Below are 25,619 nucleotides of genomic sequence, written 5' to 3'. Positions count from 1 at the left end.
AAAAGATTTCCTGGGGCTTACTAATTATATCAACTATTGAAATGTGCACTGAAATGTATAGCGTGTCGCGATGAGAACTGCACTTGAACTGGATTCAAGTTTAAATAAAGACGCGTTTACCATTTGCAGGCCATCACGAAAAGAGCTTTACTTCAAAGCGGTTATTAATCCATTTAATTGATGACTCTTCAGATGCGAATGTTAGTGAGCGATGGTGACTTTCCATCAATAATGTCGAACACATTCGCTTTCTTTTATAAAAGAACAACTATGTTTAAAGGCCGTAGGAATGTCAGCTCACCTACAAAGAACAGCCGCAAAATACAATTTTACAAAAAATCAGGAATGATCCATTCTGAAGTAAAACATATGTTAAAATGTGAGGTGTCTGGTTGCGCATATTTCTGGTGATGGTCGCATGAAAAATAATTTCGTTGAAAATTGCACGATGTTTATACGTGTTACTAACAGACATTAGACTAAGTGAATATTATTAAAATTACAATCGTCAAATTATCTCGACTCAGAAGAGGTCTAGAAGTGATCGTTTAGTAAATATCCTACGCATGAAACACATGTAGACGTAGAGTATGCCTTGTAGACACTAGGAGATTTAAATGGTAGACAACAATAGTGTCCGCAAATGAGACGTTGGATTTTTTTTTTTCAATTCTATCGAAAACCTTCCAAACTAAAAGTGCTACATAATAGAATTAAGTTGCAATAACGCTTTATGAATTAATTTACACGAGGAAATAACCAAATATGAAATATGTCGTCTTATGTGATTGAATTATGCAAATGAATATAATTACATAAGTCCAAATTTTGCCTACAAATAATTGAAATCTGACAATTTCTGCTTACTAGAAATTGTCAAATGGACGAAAGATTGGGTTGATCGTTAATACTGGCCGTTAATCGTGAGTTAACGTATAGTCCGCGCCAAACTACTAGTCTGCTATGAAGTTATTGCGAGCAGGTTTAGTCAAACAAGTTGCTAGGGCGACGCGATTCATTTCTATATTCAGAGCGGACTAGCAGTTTTACGCGGACTATATTTTGTATTTGATAAGTTCGTTGCTTTATTCAATACTAAGTTGTGTATAATATGTGTATTTGAACAGTTCGCTAGTATGGGCGGCGGGTCGGAAGCACAGCAACGTGGTGCAGCGGCTGCTTGCGGCGGGCGCGCGGCCGAGCTCGTGCGACAAGTACGCGACGTCCGCGCTGACGTGGGCCGCGCGCGCCGGCGACGCGGCGTCGTGCGCGGCGCTGCTGCGCGCCGGCGCCGACCCCAACACCGCCGGCATGTACTGCTGGACGCCGCTGCTGCAAGCCGCACAAGGTGCGTGTACGGTTGTGTTAAGTTGTTCAAATATGTTGGGGTAAAACTCGTACCGACCCCAACACCACCGGCATGTACTGCTGGACGCCCTTGCTGCAAGCCGCACAAAGTTTGTCATTTGTATAAGTGTGTAAGTGGAACGGAGAAGATAACGTTGAAGAAAAATGTATAATGTAAAATTTAAGTTCTTAATTTTATTTCATTTTACAGGCGTAGAATTGGAATGTATAGTTTAAAGTTGAAGTGCCTAATTTTATTTATTTTTTGTTTTTTAATTATGAACATTATACACATAACAATTTTCTTGTTGTGGTGTTACCAGTTTTAAAAATATAGCTTAATTAGACTATAGTTTCAATAATACAATTTTCCCACACCATCGATTTTACCCCTACTAATCAAACACATTGTGGAAACATCACATTGTTATTGTCACCTTTTACTATTACTTGTGTAAAAACATTCTACATGCAAATTTTATACTTACAATTATATCCGCGAAGTTCTAGATTCACGTGAATTTCCTTGTGACATTTAATAGAACGACCCCATACATTTAATATTTTGGACCGCCTACATCTATAGTAGGTCATTAATTATCTGGTATTTCAGTTCGAAATTCAGATTACAGGTTTAGTGCCTTTTGGTATAAACCCTTACATATGGCATTTGTTAATATAAACATTTAACGTGTTAATTTTATTTAAATTTGATTTAATTGATTCGAAAAAATAAATATGATTTGTAATCTTTAATCAGTGTTAATGAATGAATTATTCATCATTTGATATTTTGATTGATTTAATTCAACTGTGTCGGGTGTAAGGAATCTCACTTTTATACATATTTAATATATTCCTTTTTAGGAGACAACACATTCTTAATTTTCAATAAAGATAAATTGTAATTGACAAGTTAAATCAATTTTGTAATGATCATTTATTTATACTGTTTAATTAATATGATTACAAGTTTTTCTGTAACAATTAATATTTATCATACAATGACCGCAAGATTTTTCCTCATGTAATACAAGCGTTTGACTATTATTTTGATAAAACTGGTTTACACTGGTAGCAGAACTATAATTAATATGTTGTACTATTGAGGAAATGAGTAATATCGTTAGGAAACAATTATAAGCGGTTTTTGTACAAAAAAAATGGACAAAAAGTGCATCAATGACCAAATCATCAGCTTCATGTTTAAGTTTACTTCTTTCAAAAATAATGTTAAGTGTAGTCTGTGTTTCTCATTGAAATCTATTGTTTGAAGTATAGTCTGTAGGTTTGTAATATAAGTCTCGATTTAATTAAACGGTGCTATGATATTTCCTTATGATGCAGTTAATTTTTATTTCGTAGACAGTATTAATTTTTCCGTTTCTAACACTCTTCTAAGCCTTTATTTTTTACTTTTGGTTCTGTGTAATTAGGGGATTCGAGTTTAGCATCGGTGATAGGAAGATATTTCGCACAAATTTATGAGGCTCAGAAAAATAGTTTATGATTTTTTTTTCTTAGACATTTGCCATGGAACCTATTAATGTTCCCTACCCACTCTAGGCAGCTCGATCCCGCGTGACATAGGTACTGGTATAACTACGCTTACGAGTTACGAGACTATGTAGTTAACCGGATATGCAAATAAACTTAAATAGACATTTAACATAAACATGTTAACAACTAGGTTCAACAATTTAACCTCACGTAGTTTGTCTATAAAATGTCTGACAAACAAACGTATGAGAGCTTCGATAAAATGTCATATGTTTTATATATCGCTAGGTCGTCTCCGGCTCTTTCCACATGTCAATAAGAGATCAACTTCACTATGTCAGTTGTGACATTATGAGGGTGCAATTAATAACTGTAATCGATACTGTTTGTAAATAATGATAGATTAGCGATTAATGCTTTAATCATTTAATAATATAGTTTCATTATATTGATAAGATACAGTCTATGGTCAGTATAGACTAGAGATGGGCAAAACACTGGGTTTAAACCCGATAAATACCCGTTTATACCCTCCCACAGGGTATGTATTTGGGTATTTAATAATGATTTCATAAAATCTGTAGACAGTGTTTAAAATAGTTCAAATATTTATTGAATAGATTTACTAGAAGTTTCTATGGTATTTTCAACGTTTTTACATTTTTTAATATTATATTTTTGAGGTTTTACCTACTTTTTTACCCGACTGCCACAGAAGGGTTATGTTTATCGCGTATATTTTGTATGTTTGTAAATCTTTTTAATACATTCGGATCTGGTTAAATAAATTTCGACAGTTAAGGTGTCGTTATATTTGTCTAAAATACTAAAGTATCATATTTTCATAGATAGGAGTTTGAAAAAAAACTGAAAGGAGTTACGAGGCCAATTGTGATCATTGCACGTCTGCTTTATCGCTAGGCTCAAATATAAAAAAATAACGTTTTGTATGAAAAAAAGTATTTTTTTTTTAAATGAACTCGTTCGATTCCCGGATTTTGAAAAAATCAAATTATGCAGTTTTAGTTTTTGTCAAAATCGGCCTCGTAACTCTCTTCAGCTTTTTTCGCCGATGCTTACAGTTTAGGATTTGGTCCTGAAGGCTCATTTCAAAATTTCACCCCATAATAAATATTTTGTATACTGTAGTCAGAAGACGACATATTATTATACTACTTTTTATCAAGGAAACATACACGTTTCCTAATACAAGTCAAACTCACACAAGGAGGGTTCCGTACCACCCAATTGTTATATATTTTTTTCATAGCAACCATAAAAGTAATTGTCTTGTGAAAATTTGAACTGTTTACGTATTACGGTTCAATAGATAAAGCGAAATATGCCGAAAAATAGCGGGTCCTTGTATGGCGTCTCCCATTTATTTTGATGTTTTTTATTTTTAGTTTTTGTTGTTATAGCGGCCAGAGGATATTATATTCTAAAATAACGACGGGACGTGGACATTGTTTGATATTTACATCAAAAGCATAGGCTGATTGATTGGCTTGTTACTTAAGTCTGCTTCTATAATCGCGTGATAAAATGGCATTTTGGCGCTGTAAATGTCTTTTTACAGTGCATATTGAGTACAGTATTATCATCAAAGTAATAATTGCGCTTGAAAAAAAATAGATATGCATGAAAATAGTAAATACCCGAATAAAACCCATTTTCGGGTTTAAACCCTATTTCTTCCCAACGACCGGGTAAAAACCCGGTTTATTCCCAATGGGTTTAAACCCTCTGCCCATCTCTAGTATAGACATAAGTCTAATAAATCTTATGTAACGCTGAGCTTATTCTCATTTTATTTACAAAATACAGAATAGGAGTCCAATGTTTAATAGGTCTATTCTGGTCTATGTTTCTTAAGATAAACAATCGAAAAATGTATTGTAACTCTTTATAATGCTTTTCTTTTAAGATCCACAGGGCGTTTTTAAGATACAGTAAAGACTTCAATACAAACTTATTATTGAAAATACTTAAATTTCTACAGGAAACCATTACGAAATAGTCCAAATGCTGCTAGAACACAAGCCGAACGTGAACGCGTTAGACAAGGACGGCTACACGGCGCTCGCGATCGCCTGCAAGGAGGGATACTATGAAATCGCACTCGCTCTCATCAACTCTGGAGCGTATATTAATGTTCAGGTATTTTACTTCATTTATAAATATAAAAATATCTATGTAATACTAGAAAAAAATAAAATAGTTTTAGATACATTGATGTTGTCTTGATTGGTTAGTTAGTATGGTACTGATTAAAACTTGGTTAGTTCGGGTGGCATGTATTGGACTATTGTTAGATTTTATATCTTAATATTATTTTAATGATATTCATTACTTTCATGTACAATATGTATTTTAATTATTAACATTAACAATGAAATCTTTGTAGCAAAGAGTAGAATTTTATGTACATGAAAATAGGATCTCATAAAAGCGTACACCCTTCTAAAATTTATTATAAATATCTGCAGTGCTTTTGGAATTGAGCCATTTTGGAGAAACAAGAATCACTTGTTCCACACTATAAGATAGAGCACTATATATTATGCTCTTCATATCTCTCATTACTTCATATAATTTATTATACTTTAAATATGATTGCGGAAATCACGCTTGTCCAATAACTCATCTCTAGCGCGGCATTTATGTCAACTTCACACATTGGAGTGATATATTTGCGGAGTGCTACACAAAACGTGCCACATTCAGACTGAAAGTAGGTAAATGTGTAATATAGTTAGCGGTTATGGTAACTTATGTAAACATGATACTCGATATAATTACAATATCTAAGGGATTACGCTACAAGTGCTCTGGAAGTCTGAAGATATGTGGTTAATTCCTACAATTGACTAACTGGTTCACTTGAGATAGATTTCGCTCATTAGTGATGAGGAATTGTGTCAATAGTAATATATAATGTTTTTAGACCTTTTTTAAATTAAATTTACATGTTTATAACTTAAGAGATAATAAATAAAACTGGTTTTAAAAGGAATAACTACCAAATATAAACCAATACGAACGAGGAAAATATGTTTCTCTTTTTACGATCAAAATAACACAAACTATCGATACTAAAACTTTCTGTCTTCGATATTTCGTATTTTTAAACATATACCTACAAATATAAAAATAGAATTATGAAGAATTCTTTGTTGTTATGCAAGTTTATTCTGATTTTATGTTTATGTTATCGAAAATACACATGGGCCTCATATAAAGCCTGTTGAATGTAGATTTTTTTTTGTTATAGTTAAACCTAACTATAAAACATAGTTTATTTTATTGTTCTCTAATATTTTATATTATTGAGTTATATCATTGTTCTATTTTATTTTAGTGTACGAATAAATCAGTTACTAAATTATATGTTTTTAGTTATGAAAAAAATCCTTTGTTTATAATTCCAGGATCATTCCAAAGACACGCCCCTGATTCACGCGGTGAAGGGCGGGCACAAGAACATAGTGGAGGCGTTGCTGAAGAAGCACGTGGACGTGGATCTGCCCGGCAAGGAGAAGAAGACGCCCGTCTACACCGCCGTCGAGAAGGGACACGTCGCGATACTCAAGCTTCTGCTCACTTCTAACCCTGATCTCGAGCACTGCACTAATGTGAGTGTTTAACTTGCTTTCATAATTTACAAACGAAGTCATATAATCAATTGACAAGTAAATTGCGTGAGAAACAAAATGAAATGGTCGGACAGATATTTTTTTGTGAAATATTCCTAATGTAACATTTTTACATACTTTTTATAAGATTGTAGTAGCAAATGAGCTGGCAATCCACCTCATGGTAAATAGTGATTGTCGCTCATGGATAGCTGTAACTAACACTATACCACAAAGTTTACTTGAAGTCGAACACAAGTCCTTTGCCAGCATCCACACCCTGCCATTGAAATGCAAAACTGTTCCACATTGAAAATACGTATGGGGGTGGTTGCCGACTGAATCATACGGGTTTTCCACCTCGAAATCTAAATAATCATTTTTTAGTGATTAAATAAACCGTTTTGAGTTTTTCTAAAATGTACTCTGAGACTTACATTAACATTTTTAATTATTTCATGTAATTTGTGACCTAGGCCTTGGTTTTCCGCGTTTGGTTATATTCCGTGCAATTGTAAAAATCTCTCCGCATAACAATATAAGTTTGTATGTTTAGTAATATTATTTGTGTGTCGTGCAGACGGGCGACACGCCGCTGCTGCGCGCGGTGCGGTCGCGGCACGCGGAGATGGTGCAGCTGCTGCTGGAGCGCAAGGCGCGCGTCAACGCGGCCGACGCGCGCGGCGACACCGCGCTGCACATCGCCCTGCGCGCGAGATCCAAGGTACAACATCCTTCCCTCACACCTTACTACAACCCTACGTGCTAGCATGTCCGTAACAAGACCGGATTGCTTACCACCTTCCCTTACCACTTTCCCTTCGAAGTATCGATAACACTGTCTGAATCTTTAATCATCCACAGAATCTTACTGTTAAATGCTTGTAACAAACATGATTTCTAAGACAGAATTGACAATTAAAATTCTAAAAGTACTAATATAGCGCGTTTGTCTAAAACCCAAGATGGCTTTAGTCGGTTAATATTATATTATTAAGTATTTTATCTTTGTTTTTTTCTTTTCAGCAAATAGTCGAAATTCTACTTAGGAATCCAAAGAATAGTCAATTGTTATACAAGCCGAACAAGTTGAACGAGACGCCGTACAACATAGACATGAGCTACAACAAGACGATCCTCGGGCAGATCTTCGGCGCACGAAAGCTCAACACGAATGAAGACAATGAGAACATGCTGGGATATGAGTTGTATAGCGCGGCGTTAGCGGATATGCTATCTGAGCCGAGTCTCTCCGTGCCTATAACCGTTGGGTTGTACGCGCGCTGGGGGTCCGGGAAGTCGTTCCTGTTGAATAAACTTAAAGGTGAGTCCAGTGCTGACTTTTTACGAGATGTAATATTTTGGGGTAAATAGCATGTCTTTCATACCCTGCCAAGGTTAATTCAACTATAAATAAGATCAGTTCGTAGAGTTGCACAGACAGACAGACACAGAGATAGATTATATATAATTTATTAATGTTCTGTAAATAAGCAGAAATATAAGAACCTCAGAAAATAGCAATTATTTTCAATTCATTACTTGTGTAGGGAATTCACCATAATGATTTTCTTCACAGTAAATAATCACAAATAAATTACATTCTTAGAAGTCTATCTTTTCCTTTGTGTACAATGTTAAACTAATATGCATATAAACCTTTTATGTATATGTTAAGTATGGATCAAACATTTTAGAATTAATAATAATTTATGTTAAAAAAATATTAAAATTTGTTCGAGAATAAATAACGTTTTTGTTTGTATAGCTATAGTTAATGATATATTTATTCGTATACACATACAGTTTTCAAAGTATTGTTTCAGTGGATAAATAGTGTGATTCAAAAGATAGCAATGCAATGCAATGCGCGCCGGAAAAAAGTTGTTTGTCATCGTTGTATTTACTTATTTGATATTTATCAGTTTGTTCAGATGCACACAATTGTCATAATGTAGAATATGTGTAAGATAATAGATCTGATTTGCTTAAATTACACATAGTGGTTGAAAAATACTTAGATATGGTATTAAGTTGTTACATGATATCACGTTTTTTATAATATTTCCTTTATTTATATCGTTACATAAACTACTTTATCTTTCTATACTTTTAAGGTATTTAATTTGCTTCGTTCTCTATTATTTTTAAAAACTAAAATATTTCTATGGTAACAAGTGAGAAAGACCTAACAATAGTTTTGGGACAAATATCTACTATCTAAGATATTTAGATATGATTAGAACACATACACTTTAGTCCGTTTTAGTAAAATATACTATTAAAGGAATCCTCATTTATTTAAAGTAAATTTTTTCAAAAATATTTGTCATCAGGTACCTTCATAAATCTTTGTTTCGGCTTTTTTGTTATCTTACTTATCACAATTGTGTTACGTCCATATGTTTCGCCTATTAAGGCAAAAGCCTCTTGTAACTCATCTACTTAGGGAACCAACTACCCACACTACTCTTACGGCTTAGCAAATACTACGGGTCGCCTAGATGGGGAGGAGGTTAAAATTGTAAAAACTGGTTACATAGTATGGGTATTACCTACGTTTCTTAAGCCTGCTCCACATTCTCGCGAGAACGCGAGAAAAGTACGAGAAACGAGAATGTGGAGCCTATAGAATCGGGTATTTCCCCCGTTCCACCTACTATGTAACCAGTTTTTACAATTTTAACCTGTTTCGTAGAACAGCTAGCGACTATGTTCAATCACTTGCTAATTCTTGTAAAACTAATTGAACGCATTAGGTTAAGAAAATCTGTAATGTTTAGTTAGTATTTCGATGTAAAAAATATAAATAAATAAATAATGTGGAGCGGGCTTTAAAGTATCCCTCGTCGTTCCACAGAGGAGATGAAGAACTTCGCTCGGCAGTGGAGCGAGTCCGGCTGGGCGTGGTCGTGGGCGGTGTGGTGGGGCGCGTGGCACGCGGCGCTGGCGCTGGCGGCGCTGGCGGCGGCGGCCGGCGCGCCCGCATACGTCGCCGTCGCGCTCTGCTTCGCGCTCTTCGCGATGCTCTACCTCGCCTTCTATCTGCTCTGGTATCTCACTAACAAGTACGTATACCGTATACACTACGTTAGTACACGACTAATGTAGTGTATATTTTCACTTTTATTTATTGTTGTGTAAATATCTTAGGTTACATATTACAAAAGTTGAACTTAAAGCCTACTGGTATACTCTGGTAGCCAATCCTAAATCGATGGTGATAATATGTGAAATTCTTATTCTTCAATTGACGTTTAGTATCAAAGTGCAATAAAATAATGCTTTCATACTGTTGCGATCCACTGTCAACATGAATGTGTAATCTACAAAATTTAACAAAAAATATATGTAATGGATACTATACAACATGTTTTGCATACTATAATCATTCGTATCCCCCCAATTGGCAAATCATTGTTTATTTTTACAGATATGAATGGTGGTGGTCAGACGGTCTAGTGTCAGCGATGGGAAGAAGATTCAGTTCTTTGCTATTGCTATTACAAGTTGTATTCTGTCATCCGCCTGGACCGAACGACCCACATGCATTACCTGCTACACCAATAAGGTAACGACAATTCGAGTATTATGTATGACGGCACATTATAGATATCAACGTGATATAACGAGTAACGACTATCGAAACATTATGATATCATGACATAAAAAATATGAAGTTAAGGTGTGAGTTCATAGGTTTTCTTTTGGTATAACAGTGCATCGCCCTGATCTTATAGCCAGAAGAATTCAGATTCTTGCGGTATTCCTAACATAATTTTGATTCGCAAAGTTTAATATTTGTTTCCTTATTAATAGTTAGCCTTCGATCACTAATTATTAGTGATCGAAGTAGTTAGCGTATAATTTTATTAATATTTTCTGAACTACTTACACATTTCTGCTGCTGCTTTTCCAACGACAAGTTTTCTACGTCCATAATATAGAAGAACCTTTTACCTTTTCCCTCTAACTGTTTGCCGAATAAGTATGGAATGAAGTATGGTCTAAAAAAATGTGTTTTCCTCAGGTTCCATTCACGTAGGGGGAGCATTTCTTCTCCGATATTACTTTAGACTCCCTTCCCTAGCTGTGTACCATATAAGTATCGAATCAATTTGGGATCCCTTTTATATTCAACTTTTTTTTATTTAAATTTCTTGTTGTTATAGCTGCCTGCGTTATACATTATCTGTAAAAAAATAGATAGACACTTATCTATTACAGTTCCAGCGATAGAGCCCTGTGACAGACGGACAGACAGCGGAATCTTAGTAATAGGGTTCCGATTTTACTCTTTGGGTACGGTACCCTAAAAATGATGTATATCCCCCAGGTTCCACTTCACGGAGGGCATGAAGGGCGGCGCGGGGCAGGAGGGCGAGGCGCTGGTGGTGCAGATGCTGGCGAGCCTGGCGGACGCGCTGGAGGGGCAGTACGGCCGCCTCGCCACGCGCCTCGCGCGCGCCTTCCGCCCGCGACCGCTCTCATCCACCTCCAGCTGGAAGTTAGTATTAAATCATAGATTAGTGACTGTTACTCACACCTAACAAGAAAATGTAACCTTTTGACAATTGTCAGTGTCATCTATTTTCGTGTTTGAAAAATATTAAAAAAATATAGTTTTTAGATCATTTACGAATGAATCTCCGCACTTTTTGTCCGATTTGGTGTTTTTGTACCACTAAACTGCGCATGTCGGCATTGTTCCGCGTAAATTACACCATAACAGCATTAAATGGCTGACAGAATTGTCAGTCGTTTAAGAAATTTAATGGCTTCCTTCAATTACAAGGCGGTGAGATCTCTACACGTATCTATGTCAAATATAGAGCTTTTACACCTCGACCTATTTCTGCATTATTACAGAAAGAATGTGAACAGAAGTGTTGAGCGCTGCTGTGAACTGGTTTGAAGGGTATGGTAAGGGAAACATACTTTTCCGAAGTGTTCCAGCATAGTCCTCAGGGATAGCGGCGCATCTGTGGCTGACCTTAGGTAGCAATATCTAATCCTATCTGGGGTTAATTACAGATGTCCATGGCCGGTAGTAGCCACTTGTCATCAGGTAGACTGCATGCTCGTCTGCTACTCCCACATTATGCGTCGAACACGCGCGTAGGATTAAACAAGAATGACAGGAAAAGCACCATTTAAAGATTAAATAGTTTGATCACCCATGCGTTTTGCGTGCATTAAATAAATTGATAAGCCTCGTGTTAATATAGCTTTGACCCGTCAACAACGTCAGATAAGAAATTGTAATTTAATTTTTTTTTAGGTGGAGGCGAGCATGTTGCATCCCACACATTGTGACCTTCGAATTCAGCTTCACGTGTCTACTGGTCGGCGTGTGTCTACTTATTCTTTACTTCACTGAGAGCGGAGTCGACCAACAGTACGCATTTATTATAATTTTTATACATAAATATTTTAATATTTTTAAATATAATAGTCTTAGTAAATGAATTTTCCTTCATGGTTATCTTCTCTTAGTAACTGTTACGAAAGTGTATGTATAAATTGACACTATATATGAATAGTGTAGATAACGTTTTTATAATTGCAAATATAGCAGTAATAAATTTAATATTCTAAAAGGCAAATTTACAATGAACATACTTTTGTGGCGCAAGAATGGGGGGGCAGTTTAAATTTGTACGGGTCTCAAATGAAATGAAGCGTACATAGTACGTCTCAAATGTAAAAGTTATTATATTGTATTTATCGATGGCTATGCACTCTCAAAATACATAATGAACATTGAGCATATATTCAATTTTGAATATTGAGGAAAAAAGAATAATACAATACAAACCTTTTTATTGTATACCAAATTAACAGTAACAAATACAAAATATTTTACAATAATCAAAGGTACGACTGGCGGTCTTATCACTTAATCAATCAATGATATTAGTATCTTAGCGGTGAAAATGTCCATCCATCCTCCCCAAAGTAGCGCCACAGACGTATGTGCGGGGGTGAGAGTGTGTATGGTTATCGTGTGTGGGGTGTGTCAGGCGGCGTGACGTGCAACAGGGGCTGATGGTGGGCGCGCTGGCGGCGGGCGGCGCGGTGGCGCTGGCCAACGCGTACGCGGCCGCGCGCGCCGTCGCCGCGCTGCTTAGCGGCCCGCGCGCCCGCCTCGTGCGCGCGCTGCGCCGGGACGCGCACGCGCGCGCGCTCGCACTGCGGCCAGAGGTGCAGGCATTGACGCACACCGTGAGTACACTACTGATGTATATTATATCGTCCCTAGTATGATATATAAAGTGTATCTTACATTGTAAATGTACTTAACCCTGATTATTAACACACATACGTATGTTTGATTATGTTAAAGATTATGTTTATGACCTTGAAAATCTGATCGTTATAGATTACTGCTGCAAATTTATTTCTGTAATTGTAACCAAGCTAAAGTTGGCTAGGACTTCCACAAGAGAGTAATATTTAAAGAATTTCTGTCGTACATATCTGTATGGAACACCATATTTCACAAGAGTCGTTTTAGTTGCGCTCTATTGCATATGCTCTTCAAAATTAAATTATATCTGTCTTATCATGTGTTCAAACCAGATCACAAAAAAATACCCCGTTATTATGAGTCAAAAATCGATTCGATCATGTTACAATCGCAATCAAGCAGACACAATTTTTATAAGTATCACACATTGAACATCAGAAATTGAAATGACAGCATATAGCATGTACCTACCTACAACTTGTCACACATATATCTAAAACAACTTTACTCTCCAGGTATCATGTTTGGATGCGTTCACGGGCCAGCAGACCCGGCTGGTGGTAGTAGTGGACGCCCTGGACAGCTGCGAACAGGAGAAGGTCCTCGCGCTCCTCAACGCGGTCCACGCGCTCTGCTCCGACCCCAAGAGCCCCTTCATCCTGCTGCTCGCTATCGACCCACATATCATCAGTAAGGTGAGCTTCATGTTAGTGAATGGCTAGCAAGCATACTTAACATTTTGGACTTTGCAAATGAGCATAGACGGAGTAACTACAAAACATCGGATCATAAATTAGTTATATGTATCTTAATTAAAACCACGGCTAAGTACGCGTTATTCTAGGAAACTTTTTATCCATGAACATTTTATCTAGCGCTTATTCAATATATATATTTCAATATAAATAACTAAGTCTTCTACAAAAATATCCATTGTGTCGGATAAAGTATAATAGAGAGAGATACTCAATAAAACTTGTTTTCCATTTGGTTACTCCGTTTGTGATCTAAAGTTTCATAACAGTTGTTATGGAAATAATAAATTAATATATCTTTCATAATATTATTATTATTATATTATGTACTTATTTTGATTTTATCTCTTCACGCCCATCCTAAATTATTTTCAGCAGATAATTCGCGGTTGTTTTTTTTTTTTTTATGACAGTATAACATAAAAAAATGGAAACTATTATCACACAAGATTTAGTATTAAATGGTAGGTTTTCCTTTAGAAACAGTCGTATTTTTGTTCTTAAATTTGCTATTCTCGTTTTAAGCGAATAAAACAATAATATGCTAAAAGTAACACTGTCAAAAATAACCTTTTAGTTACAATAAAAATATTTTCGTTTCGTTAACATTGTAATATGAAAAGCTTTTAACACATTTCCATATGCGCAGGTTGCTTGGATGGAGGTTAGTCATAACATAACCATAACGGAATTTTGGTGTTTTTCAATAGTTGGTCAAATTCGGTGTTGTGCTGTGCGGTCTCTTTGTTAACGTTTGGTTATCTTAACGTGTGTGCCTGCATGCCAAGTTTTGGTTGACGACCTTTTGGTTTTAGTTAAATAACTTATAACAGAGAAATTGATGTTGCATGATAAAATATAATGCTTAAGAACGTGTGTTACGTTTTTTTTATAATTTACATTCGGATACTGGATGTAAAATATATTTAAATTTGTAACGCCACCTTATATAGCATCGGTTCGCTCGCGCCTTTACCTACGTCTCCGGCGCCGCGAGTTGCGTTCGCTCGTTCCCCCGTTCGCCGCGCCAGTCCGCTTTACGCCGTCTTTATGAATACACGCTTTTGTGCAAGTACCAACCGACTATCATTCCGTGTCTCCCGCCCTCAGTTGAATCATTTACAGTGGCGTCCCAACTCGTGGCATCTAAAGGATTTTTAGAACTCACATTCGTAAATTAATTAGTGTTAACGATCGTGTTCAACTGTGTTGACACGCCTGTGACTATAGTTTATCGTGTTCGTGTACTTGTGTTAAGTGTTAAGTTTAAACATGCCTCGACCACGTCGTAAGAGACAATCCTTGGACAGTGCAGAGGGCACTGACAAGAACTTGGACTCGTCATACGAGGATCGGCTGGAGCCGTTGTTGTCAGCGTTCGCCAGAGCTCAAGCTCAGTCGAATCGTGAGCTTATTGAATCTATTCTGAATTCGCACACGCTCAACCAGAGCTCTACCAGCCCTACATCTCCAGGCATGTCATCAATGGTTCAGACTGGAAACTTCGCGAATTGTACCGCTCGTTTCAACGGATCAAAGCAGGACTCAGAAGTCGTAGAAGCATTCGTCGACGCTATATGTGTGTACAAGGAGTGCACTAACATCAGTGACGACCATGCACTACGTGGCCTTCCGATGCTCCTAGAGGGAGAGGCCGCTGTTTGGTTCAGGGGAGTTAAATCGTCGATCGCATCGTGGGACGACGCACTCAAGCGCCTACGTTCAATGTATGGAGCTCCTAGGCCTCCGCATAAGATTTTTAGGGACATCTTCGCGTCAGACCAGCGCTCCGAACGTGCAGAGGTCTTCGTGACTCGCCTCCGTGCTCTGATGGCGAAACTACCCTATACCATCGAAGAAAGAATACAGTTAGATATGATTTACGGTTTACTCAACAACATAATTCGTGAACGTGTCAGTAGAGAATCCGTTCACAGCATCGAAGATTTGATAAGTAAAGCCAGACACATAGAGGACACCATCAATGAAGCGCCAGCGTATCCAAGTACTGTCGGTACTTTGCGCGGTTTTCATGTGTATCAAAAGAAAACGCTCCCTTCATTCGCCGCGCGCGGCTTTGCGGCGCCCGCTTTGAGTACAAGCGTGCCGCCGCCAGCCCTTTGTAGCGCGCCGCCGCCGACTTTGACCGCCGCCGCGCCGTCGCCCGCCCTTTGTGCGAGCGTGCCGCCGCCGCCGGCCGTCGCGTCGGTTAGAAGCGCGGGAAACGCATCAAACGCGCCGGTGCTGACCGCTACTTCTACGAGTGACGACACGACTAAAGTAGTAAGACTTTCGTCGAGTGCAGGTAAACTTTTCTGTGTTTATTGTCGTAAATCGGGACATTCGCGCGATTTGTGTCCGAAAATTAAAAGTAAGAGTGAAGTGTCCGGTTCTCAAATTTCGTGTTACGGTTGCGGTCGAATAGGTGTTATCCGTTCTAACTGCGTAAAATGTAACTCTTTCGCGTCCATTAATGTTTTACAGAACTCTAACTCGGGTTGCAAATGTTCGAGTGATGTTTCTATTTGTAATCGTTTAAATCATGATTCTGTTTATGTTCGTAATGTTACAAAAGATAAAATGTGTAAAAGAAATTTGAAAAAGTGTAAGGTTCAAGGACACTTGTCTTCACGGCCCGAGTCGAAACTCAAACGCATGCCGGCAGCGTCCAAGGCTAATGATTTTGAGTCTTCAATTTGTGATAACATACCTACTCGCGAACTTTTGCCTCTGGAAGACAAGTTACCTTTCAACGGTTATAGTAATAATGTATCTAAGAATGATGTTGTACCTACTTATGCATGTTTGCCTATGAGCGGAACGGTTTTGCGGACGGGGCGACCGACTGAATCGCGTGTTTCAGATTCTAGTAAGGGCCGTCCCATTCTTTATATCGAGATTTGTGGTAATAGCGGTACGGGTTTAGTTGACACGGCTGCCAAGCGCTGCATTGCTGGAGCCTCACTTTATGCTCTATTCCAAAGGCTAAATTTACCTTTTCGCGATAGTGTCATGTCAGTGAAGCTCGCGGACGGAGTCGTTCAAACACTGGATGTCAAACTAGTACATGTAAAGGTAAGGCTCGATCGAACTGATGTAGTAATACCTACCACCTTCGTTATTTTTCCGCACGCCGTCAACAACGAAACTCTTCTAGGCGTCGATTTCTTGCGCAAAGCGCGCATTACTATTAACATGCATCGTAATACATGGTTCACGGCTGATCGACCTCATGTTACTCACCGCTTGCACTGCGAGTCTTTCCGCAGTCTTATGGGGTGTGCTTCCGCGGATTTTCTGAGGGCAGACGAGGGTACGATGCTGGAACCAGATGAGCGTACAACACTTGCTGAGGTACTTCAGGAGTATGAAGACGTTTTTAAGGAAGGGGGAGGTCCAACACCGTTTGCTGAGCACCGAATAGAAACGGGTGATCATCCTCCCATTGCAGTTCCTCCTTATCGCCTCACTCCAGCTAAGAGGGCTATTATGGAAGCCGAGCTCGAGAAGATGTTACAGCAAGACATTATTGAAGAATGCGAGTCTGCATGGGCTGCGCCAGCATTACTCGTTCCAAAGAAAGACGGAACTTACCGTTTCTGCGTCGATTATCGAAAGCTTAATGCCGTCACCAAGAGTGGTTCCTATCCATTGCCGATCATCGACGACCTACTGCAGTACACCGGTAAGAGTTGTTACATGAGCACGATAGACCTTCGCGCCGGGTACTGGCAGGTGTGTGTTCGAGAAGCCGACCAGGATAAAACCGCTTTCGTCACACCTTTTGGGGTTCACCGTTTCAAACGTATGCCCTTTGGCTTACGAAATGCGCCCGCGACGTTTCAACGCCTCGTTGACCGATTTCGTTCGGGTTCTTCTCTCAAAAACACCACAGTCTTAGGTTATATCGATGACCTTATTATAATTTCTGACAGCTTCGTGAAACACCTTGAGGATCTCCGTGCTGTATTTGACCGTCTTAGAGTCTTCAACCTCCGAGCCAACCGGGATAAATGTGTTTTTGCTCGGGGGAGTGTGAAATATCTTGGTCACATCATAATGCCTCAAGGAGTATCACCTGATCCTGATAAGATCAAGGCCATAGCTGATATGAAAGAACCTACATCCGTAAAGCATCTCAAGAGCTTCTTGCAGACCTGTTCTTGGTTCCGGAAATTCGTGCCAGATTTTTCGAAGGTCGCACAGCCTCTTACGATGCTCACTAAAAAGGCTCAGTCTTGGATCTGGGGTGACGCACAAGTCAATGCGTTTACAGAACTGAAAAGGTTACTCACCTCAACGCCAATACTCGCCCAACCGGATTATAGTTTGCCGTTTGTTATCCGCACTGATGCCAGCAATTACGCCTTAGGCGCCGCTTTGCTCCAGGGGGAGTCATCACGTGAAGAAAAACCCATTGAGTACGCGAGCCGACTTCTCACGCCAGCAGAACGTAATTATTCAACGACCGAGCGGGAGGCTCTTGCCGTCGTATGGGCTTGTGAGAAGTTCCGAGGATATATTGATGGACATCCAGTTCGTGTTGCCAGCGACCATCAACCGCTCAAGTGGTTACTTACCCTGAAGTCACCAACCGGTAGATTGGTACGATGGGCCATGAAGCTCCAGTCTTTCGATCTTCAAGTCGATTACACACCGGGAAAGGCCAACGTCATCGCGGATACGCTGAGTCGACCGCCCTGCGAAGAGGATACTCGCGAGTCCTGTGGAGTATGTACAGTTATCGTAGAGGTACCTCGATGGGATGCGACGAACGTCCGTCAATCTCAGCTCGATGACCCCGAAGTTTCGAAGATCCTTAAAGACCTGGAAGGAAAAGATGAAGTAGCTCTTAAAACATGGACCGAAAGAGGATACCACCTTGTTAGAGGAGTGTTGTACAGGTACATCGAGGCTGACACCGAAGAACCGCAGCTCGTCGTTCCTGAAAGCCTTAGGAAACAGGTTATGTTGGAATGTCATGATTCTCCAACTTCCGGTCATGGCGGTATAGAGAGAACTCTTCACCGCATTGCCGAACGTTTTTATTTTCCCGGGATGCGTCGTTATGTAACAGAATATCTCAAGACTTGTGTAGAATGTCAACGCTACAAGCCGAGCAATGTGAAACCAGCTGGGTTGCTCCAAACACCAGTTCCGGCTCAGCGTTTTGAAGTTGTCGCCGTCGATCTCTTTGGGCCTTTACCCAAAGGACCTCTAGGTGAGAGGTGGATCCTGATAGTCGAGGACACCACAAGCAAGTGGGTGGAACTCTTTGCCCTCACCGAGGCCACGGCCATGATCTGTGCGAAAACATTAGTCAATGAAGTCTTCATGAGGTTTGGACTTCCGAGGCGTATGATTTCTGACAACGGTGTGCAATTTGTAGCCGATGTCATGCAGCACGCTATGTTTGTTCTGGGAGTCAAACAAAATCTGATACCTCTGTACCATCCAGAAGCTAATCCCGTGGAACGGAAGAACAGGGATTTGAAAGTCCAACTCGCCATATTAGTTGAGAAGGAGCACCGACAGTGGGCCGAAGCTTTGCCGTTTATCCGGTTCGCTTTGAATACTTCGTTGACCCAAGCAACAAAGCAGACTCCTGCCTTTCTTACTTTTGCCAGGGAATTGCGTTCGCCCATCTCTGTTCAAAGTGACCTTCGAGCGATAGTTGAGACCGAGAATTATGTCCCTCAGATCACGCCTTATTTGCTCAAGCTAGCCGGTATTCTCTCAGATGCTAAGGAAAGCATCGAGAATGAGCAAGATAAGAGGAAACGCGTTAAGGACAAGACTCGTCAAAACGCCGAGGGTTATGTTCCAGGTGACTTAGTCTTGTTACGCGGTCATATATTAAGTAGTACTAGTAAGGGGTTCAGTTCAAAACTCGCCCCACGGCAAGATGGTCCGTATGTTATAACTAAGAAGGTTAGTCCAACTACATACATCTTGTCTCGTTGTGGTAGACCTGACGAAATTTTGGGGAAGTACCACACCAGGGATCTGCGTCGATACCACGCTCGTCAGGACGATCAGCCGGAGCCTGTATGTCCTAAAAGACCCCGCGGTCGTCCTCGTAAAAACCCTGTCGCGTAAGTTTTACTGGTGTTTGACCTGTCGTGAGGTCACCTGACTAGGTCAAAAGGGGGAGACTGTAACGCCACCTTATATAGCATCGGTTCGCTCGCGCCTTTACCTACGTCTCCGGCGCCGCGAGTTGCGTTCGCTCGTTCCCCCGTTCGCCGCGCCAGTCCGCTTTACGCCGTCTTTATGAATACACGCTTTTGTGCAAGTACCAACCGACTATCATTCCGTGTCTCCCGCCCTCAGTTGAATCATTTACAAATTATTTTTTCGAACTAAGTATATTCGACTGTAAACAATTAATATTAAAATATTTGGCGTAACAACATATGTATTACCTGTCGTCAAGGAAATATTGAAAAATATACTCCAAAAAGGATGGTAGAAAAATGATTTCTAAATACCGTCCTAAAAAAAACTTCAGTTGTGTCTCAAAAATTCAATGCAATTTGAATTAGTTTTATGCACTGGTTTTTTATGGCAATGTGTACCGTTTAATTGGTATTATTTTGCCGTATATCGTAAATTCTTGCAATGATATTCTCAGGCGGTAGAGATAAACAGTCGTCGCGCGTTCTCGGAGAGCAACATCGGCGGCTGGGACTACCTGCGCAACATGGTGCAGCTGCCCTTCTACCTGCAGAACTCCGCGTTGCGCCGTGTCAAGGTCGCACAACAAACCGCCGCTAAACGCATCCAGGCGATCGGCTCCGATGACTTCTCCACTTCGTTGCAGAGATCTGTAAGTATTGAATTGAGTAGTGTTACCGCTTACCTTCATTTGGCACAGTTATTGCACTACCTGAATCAAGTACGGTTTACTTTGAGAAATTTGCGTTGTAAAATTCATAAGATAAAATATAAATTACAGTGAAACGCAGGTCAGCGAATGATGACATGTCCAATGTCGACGATTCTGTACCTCGGAGACATCTGTTATGAAAATCTTTTTTCATATCTGTTATGTCTTGGTGTACTGTTTGCGTATTCTTGATCCGTGGTTAACTATCGTGGGGTTGATGCATATTTTACCTACATAACCATTTAGATTTCTTAATAGGTGTAAGTTGCCTTATTCTGGTCAGTCATATCAAAACACAATAAAGTGAGCACTAAATTAGAAGCGAAGTACCATCATTCTGTTACTCTGTGATTTTACTATGATAAAACAATTTGTCACAGGTATCTGCGCGACGCCTCTCATCCACATCAGAGCTGATGTCGAGCCAGGAGCGCATCAAGGGCAACGTGGGCGGCGGCGGTGGTGCGGCGGCAAAGGAGGCGCCGCGGCGGCTGAAGGCGTCGGAGTCGGTGGCGTCGTCCGTGGCGTCCGGCCTGCACCGCGCCGCGCCCGCGCCGCACGCCGGCGCCGCGGACCTCGGCCGCGTGCTGCTCACCGACGACTACTTCAGTGACGTCAACCCGCGCAGCATGAGGAGACTGATGAACGTGCTCTATGTTACTGGTTAGTGCAGCTTATTGTCATTGCTTACTAATTTATACAACAAGCTGACCCGGCAAACTTTGTACCGCCTCAAAACCTATTTATCAAATATATTTCATATAAAATATAGCCTTTGTTACTCGTGGATAATGTAGCTTTCGAATGGTGAAAGAATTTTGAAAATCGGTCCAGTAGTTTTTGACCCTATTCATTACAATCAAACAAACAAACAAAGTTTTCCTCTTTATAATATTAGTATAGACGAATAGCTAAATTCTTTCCCTTGCAGTCTATTAAAAAATGGTGGTTATGGACATGAGTACTGAATTAAATTTGACATAAAATTTTAACATTTGTTGCACTTTGATAGACCATGTGATTTTTTATAATATAAAAGTAAGAAATGATCAGTCCTGATGGCAAGTGGTTTCTGCCGGCCATAGACATCAGTAATCAACCCCAGGCAAGACGAGATTCTTATCTGAGGTTGACCACAAATGCGTTGCTTTCCCTGAGGACTAAGTTGGAATGCCTCGGAAAAGTAAATCTCCCTTACCACACTAGGATAAATAAGACAAAATACAAAAGTAAGTCAAACAAAAATTTTCACCAATTATTCTGAGAGTCAATTTTAATGAAGTAAATTCATACTTCATATATAAAATTAAACTAGCACGTACATAATTATCAACGAGGTATAAATTACAATCATTACATGTTTTCATAAAATCCTATTACGCATTCCAGGTCGGCTACTAAAAGCTTTTCAAATCGAGTTCAACTGGTACCAACTAGCGTCGTGGGTCAATCTCACCGAGCAGTGGCCCTTCCGCACCTCCTGGATTATATACCACCACGAGACTTATGAGGAGCACATCGACGATTCCACCCCACTCAAACAAATATATGAAAAGTAAGCGATTGTTATATTATTAATTCTTACATGAATAAATTTAAACTGTATTAGCATATACCTCTATCGAATATTATTAAATTGACATTCTCTACTTATAAACTATGAAATACAATTTAAAAAATACAAATTAAGTTCCACCATTCACTTTTTTATTCTACAAACATTTTCTTGGTAGTATTGTTCACTTGGATAATTTCCCAAATCTTGGACTTGTCACTTGGAATTCTACACCATATTTTTACCAAATAATAAATGTGTGTACGTTTTATTCTTATGTCACGTGAAACGTACAACACATACGTCTTTTACATACACTTATTATGTGAATACGAACTGACGGATGTATAATTTCAGGGTGAAACCCCACATAAGCGGCCTCCGCGAGGCGAGCGCGCTGCTGGAGCTGGACCGCGACGAGCGCAAGCTGGAGGTGTTCCTCAGCTTCCACCGCGCCACGCTCACCGCCGCTGACCTGAAGATCTTCCTGCCCTTCACCATCAACCTCGACCCCTACATCAAGAAGGTCATCAAAGGTAACACAACCCATTAGATTATATCATTATTTCTGTTGCTTTCGCAAGTACTTACCGTATATTTGAAAAAAAATCGTATAATGTGTATTCCAAAGTAATTTCGAATTAGCCATAAAACACAAAAATGTAGCGCAATTAACGTGAAAATTAATCGATTTGTGATCCGAGGTACGGTGTTAAAATGAGGTTAACTTTTAGGGGTGGAAATTATTGTTTCACGATTTCTAATAAAATTAGATTTTCTATTGAATAAAGTTAGTAGGTAATTAAAAGATGTTAGACTGAACATTTGAATAACATGTTCATTTTCTTTATAGAGGAGCAAGTGCAATCAACAGTTGAGGAAGACACAGCAGCAGGCGGTGCGGCTTGGCCCACCGCGCACGGTCCCCGTCATCCCTACAAGCCATACAATAAGAATAAGGTAGTATCATGTCACGTTTACATTATATACAGTCTACATTTACATTACACAATACATATGTGCCATGCTTTGCTACGTATACAATGTTGATCTCGACCGTCATCGTTAGTGGAGAACCCAAAGATGCATAAGCATAAGTCTTCACGGCCTTTGGCACGGCCTTGGACCATGCTAAGAACCTCAAGAAAAAGTTTAAAATTACTTAAGCTTTCTAATAGTAGATCGAAATATGCAATCACATGCAAAACAATGGCCAAATTTCATTAGATTATATCACTCCTTTTTTTCTATACAATATATTTTTCACTGTCTATTATTGTGAAAGCAATATACAGGAAAATAATATTTCCGTTATGCAAACTCAGAAAGCATCGGTCGTGCCGGCCGGCGTGCCGCCCGCGCCGGCGGCGGGCCCCGGCGGCGCGGGGTGGGCGGGCTGGGCCTCCACTGGTGCCTACGGACCCTATGAGTCGCCGCCGCAGCCCCCGCCCGCCTTCGCGCTCAACCCTTACACCATGCTGAGGACTGCTTTCCCTAACCTGGTGAGTTATTTGAAATCACCGTTATTAGGATAAACTTACTACTTATAAATATTATGATAAAGAGTGGGCTGATTTTCAATAATAACATTCTATTACAATAATAGCGTTCAGTTTTATGCCAGATTTTCTTGTATTTGTAATCAGGATTAACGATTTTCCTTGTGCTATTTTACTGTGGTTTTTAGTAAAAACTAAAAACTATAATAATTTGGCTTTTACTTGTTATAAAATTGTAACTACAACATGGTTAGGTATTTGTGTTTTCTATAATTATAATTTAACTATGGGGCCCGGCATTCTCGTGACCCCTACATGTGCGACATGTCGATTTTCCTAATGAAATATAAAGTGTGTAAAAGTTACAGCACGTTCACATGTGTAAAGCCCGCTCCACATTCTCGCGAGAACGCGAGAAAAACCCAATTCGTATCAGCTCCACATTCTCGTTTCTTGTGATTTTCTCGCATTCTCGCGAGCTTCTCGCGATAATATGAAGTGGACTTAACGATGTATACTCGCGCAGGGCGACCCGAGCGCGGTGCGTCTGTCGTCGCTGAGCGTGGAGGCGGTGTGCGCGCTGGTGCGCGGCGCGCTGGGCGCGGGCGGCGCGGCGGCGGCGCTGGCGCTGCAGCGCGCGCGCGTGTCCGGCCTCGCGCTCGCGCTCTGCCGCCTGCAGGACCTCAAGCCCGTACGACCATGTTTTGTTTACTAATTCTTGCTATTAAGCGACATTGAACTACGAGCATTATATAGTAACTAATTTTCGCCGACTAATAGAAACTACTATACATATTATAAGGAGCTTTTTTTTATTGATTACACGAAAACTTTTCAGTAGCTACCAAAAAAGGAGAAAAAGAAAATCGATTGCCAAGTAATAATTGTTTTATAGAGTTAATAATATAGTAGCAAAACACTAGAATCCACCTGATTAAGTAACCACAGACGAGATTAGAATCCATCAATCCTTTCCGCCCGTCCTTACAATATCAACAAATCTGTGGCCAAAATAAGATTAAATTTACTTTAATGGTAATTTCACAAACAAATATCCGAAAAAAATGTGTAATATGTATTAAAAATTCATGGATATGTATTTTTTTCTTTATAGGTACTAGACCTACCATTTGGCGACTGGGAGCTATTTAAAATGTTGATCATAAACCTTCGCGAGCTGGAAGCAACTATGCCCATAAATGCACCGGCAGTTACGGGTTAGTATATTTTTATTTTTAATGCTTAGCAAAGATTTAAAAAAAATCCAAACTACGACTAATACCGTCCGATTTTTTAGCACACTACTATGAAATATTACACTTGCATTTATCCTTGTTCTAACTTATTCTTCTTGCCGTTAACTTGATGTAAATTATTAATATTCTATTCTAATTATACTCCGTGATTATGTATAATGTATATCACATTAATATTTATGTTATTTTCTCTTTAGTGATATCAGAAAAGTCGACAGAAGCGGACACAGACTCCATAAAGCCCAGATCGGCGATTGATCACCAGCGCAGTCGCCCCACCATTGTTGAGAAACAGGTAACTATAATGAATTATAATATGTAGTTATAACATTCATTATATGTCCATTGTCCACGTAATGACAACGGTGACCACGATACAAATAAAATATACTCTACGATACTAATAAGCTCTAGTGCCAAAGTCTACCACTTGTGATGTAAGTATAAATAAAAATAAGTACCCAAATACTATAGTAATGTAAGTTATTCTATATCATTGCGTATAGATATTGATACTGTTATATATTTTGCAGCCTTACGCGGAGTATCAGGTGATTACAGTAGATTTACATTTTAAGCACTATGCATATCTTAGTTAGCACATTAGATGTTTGATATATATAACAATCATTTTATTATGTTTAGTGTAGATATTCAAGTTATTAAAATATGTTTACATTTTTTGCCATCTGTATAATGTACCCTCAAAAGATAAAATATAAGGACATTTCATTGACATGTTGAGCGAAATAAATTTCTAAATGTTTCATGTTAAATCCAAATTGTAAATAACTTTCCTATTTTTAAGATACATCTCAGTTTTGTATAGATTTCTTTCTACATGTGGTATCATTATTATTTAACATACACGTACATAATTGCGTTTTAGTCTCTAGTGAATTATTTATTTTTTTAGTGATTAATTAAAATTTA

At 39.3% G+C, this 25,619-nt stretch overlaps 1 protein-coding gene across 8 annotated transcripts in view; it reads left to right on the top strand.

The window, feature by feature from the left end:
* Positions 1-25,619, top strand: part of Arms (Ankyrin repeat-rich membrane spanning) — a 63,578-nt gene that overhangs the window by 33,819 nt on the left and 4,140 nt on the right. For 6 of the 8 annotated variants that reach the window (XM_073087615.1, XM_073087617.1, XM_073087619.1 and 3 more), the window contains 21 exons: positions 1,128-1,348; positions 4,850-5,007; positions 6,279-6,482; positions 7,063-7,206; positions 7,509-7,806; positions 9,343-9,550; positions 9,916-10,053; positions 10,819-10,989; positions 11,764-11,880; positions 12,506-12,707; positions 13,248-13,427; positions 20,122-20,316; positions 20,757-21,039; positions 21,766-21,931; positions 22,289-22,467; positions 22,785-22,891; positions 23,257-23,433; positions 23,957-24,121; positions 24,545-24,647; positions 24,884-24,981; positions 25,220-25,237. In XM_073087615.1, the coding sequence (XP_072943716.1) occupies positions 1,128-1,348; positions 4,850-5,007; positions 6,279-6,482; positions 7,063-7,206; positions 7,509-7,806; positions 9,343-9,550; positions 9,916-10,053; positions 10,819-10,989; positions 11,764-11,880; positions 12,506-12,707; positions 13,248-13,427; positions 20,122-20,316; positions 20,757-21,039; positions 21,766-21,931; positions 22,289-22,467; positions 22,785-22,891; positions 23,257-23,433; positions 23,957-24,121; positions 24,545-24,647; positions 24,884-24,981; positions 25,220-25,237 (3,532 nt within the window). The remainder of the gene's footprint in view (positions 1-1,127; positions 1,349-4,849; positions 5,008-6,278; positions 6,483-7,062; positions 7,207-7,508; positions 7,807-9,342; positions 9,551-9,915; positions 10,054-10,818; positions 10,990-11,763; positions 11,881-12,505; positions 12,708-13,247; positions 13,428-20,121; positions 20,317-20,756; positions 21,040-21,765; positions 21,932-22,288; positions 22,468-22,784; positions 22,892-23,256; positions 23,434-23,956; positions 24,122-24,544; positions 24,648-24,883; positions 24,982-25,219; positions 25,238-25,619) is intronic. The other 2 variants (XM_073087620.1, XM_073087613.1) reach the window with 1 other exon arrangement.

This window comes from Epargyreus clarus, unplaced genomic scaffold (genome assembly GCF_041222505.1).
Source record: "Epargyreus clarus isolate Ecla_fem2 unplaced genomic scaffold, WU_Ecla_fem_2.2 ptg000026l, whole genome shotgun sequence".
Classification (NCBI taxonomy): Eukaryota; Metazoa; Arthropoda; class Insecta; order Lepidoptera; family Hesperiidae; genus Epargyreus; species Epargyreus clarus.
The sequence above is the reverse complement of the archived record's forward strand: the minus strand, read 5'-3'. Positions and strand labels throughout refer to the sequence as shown.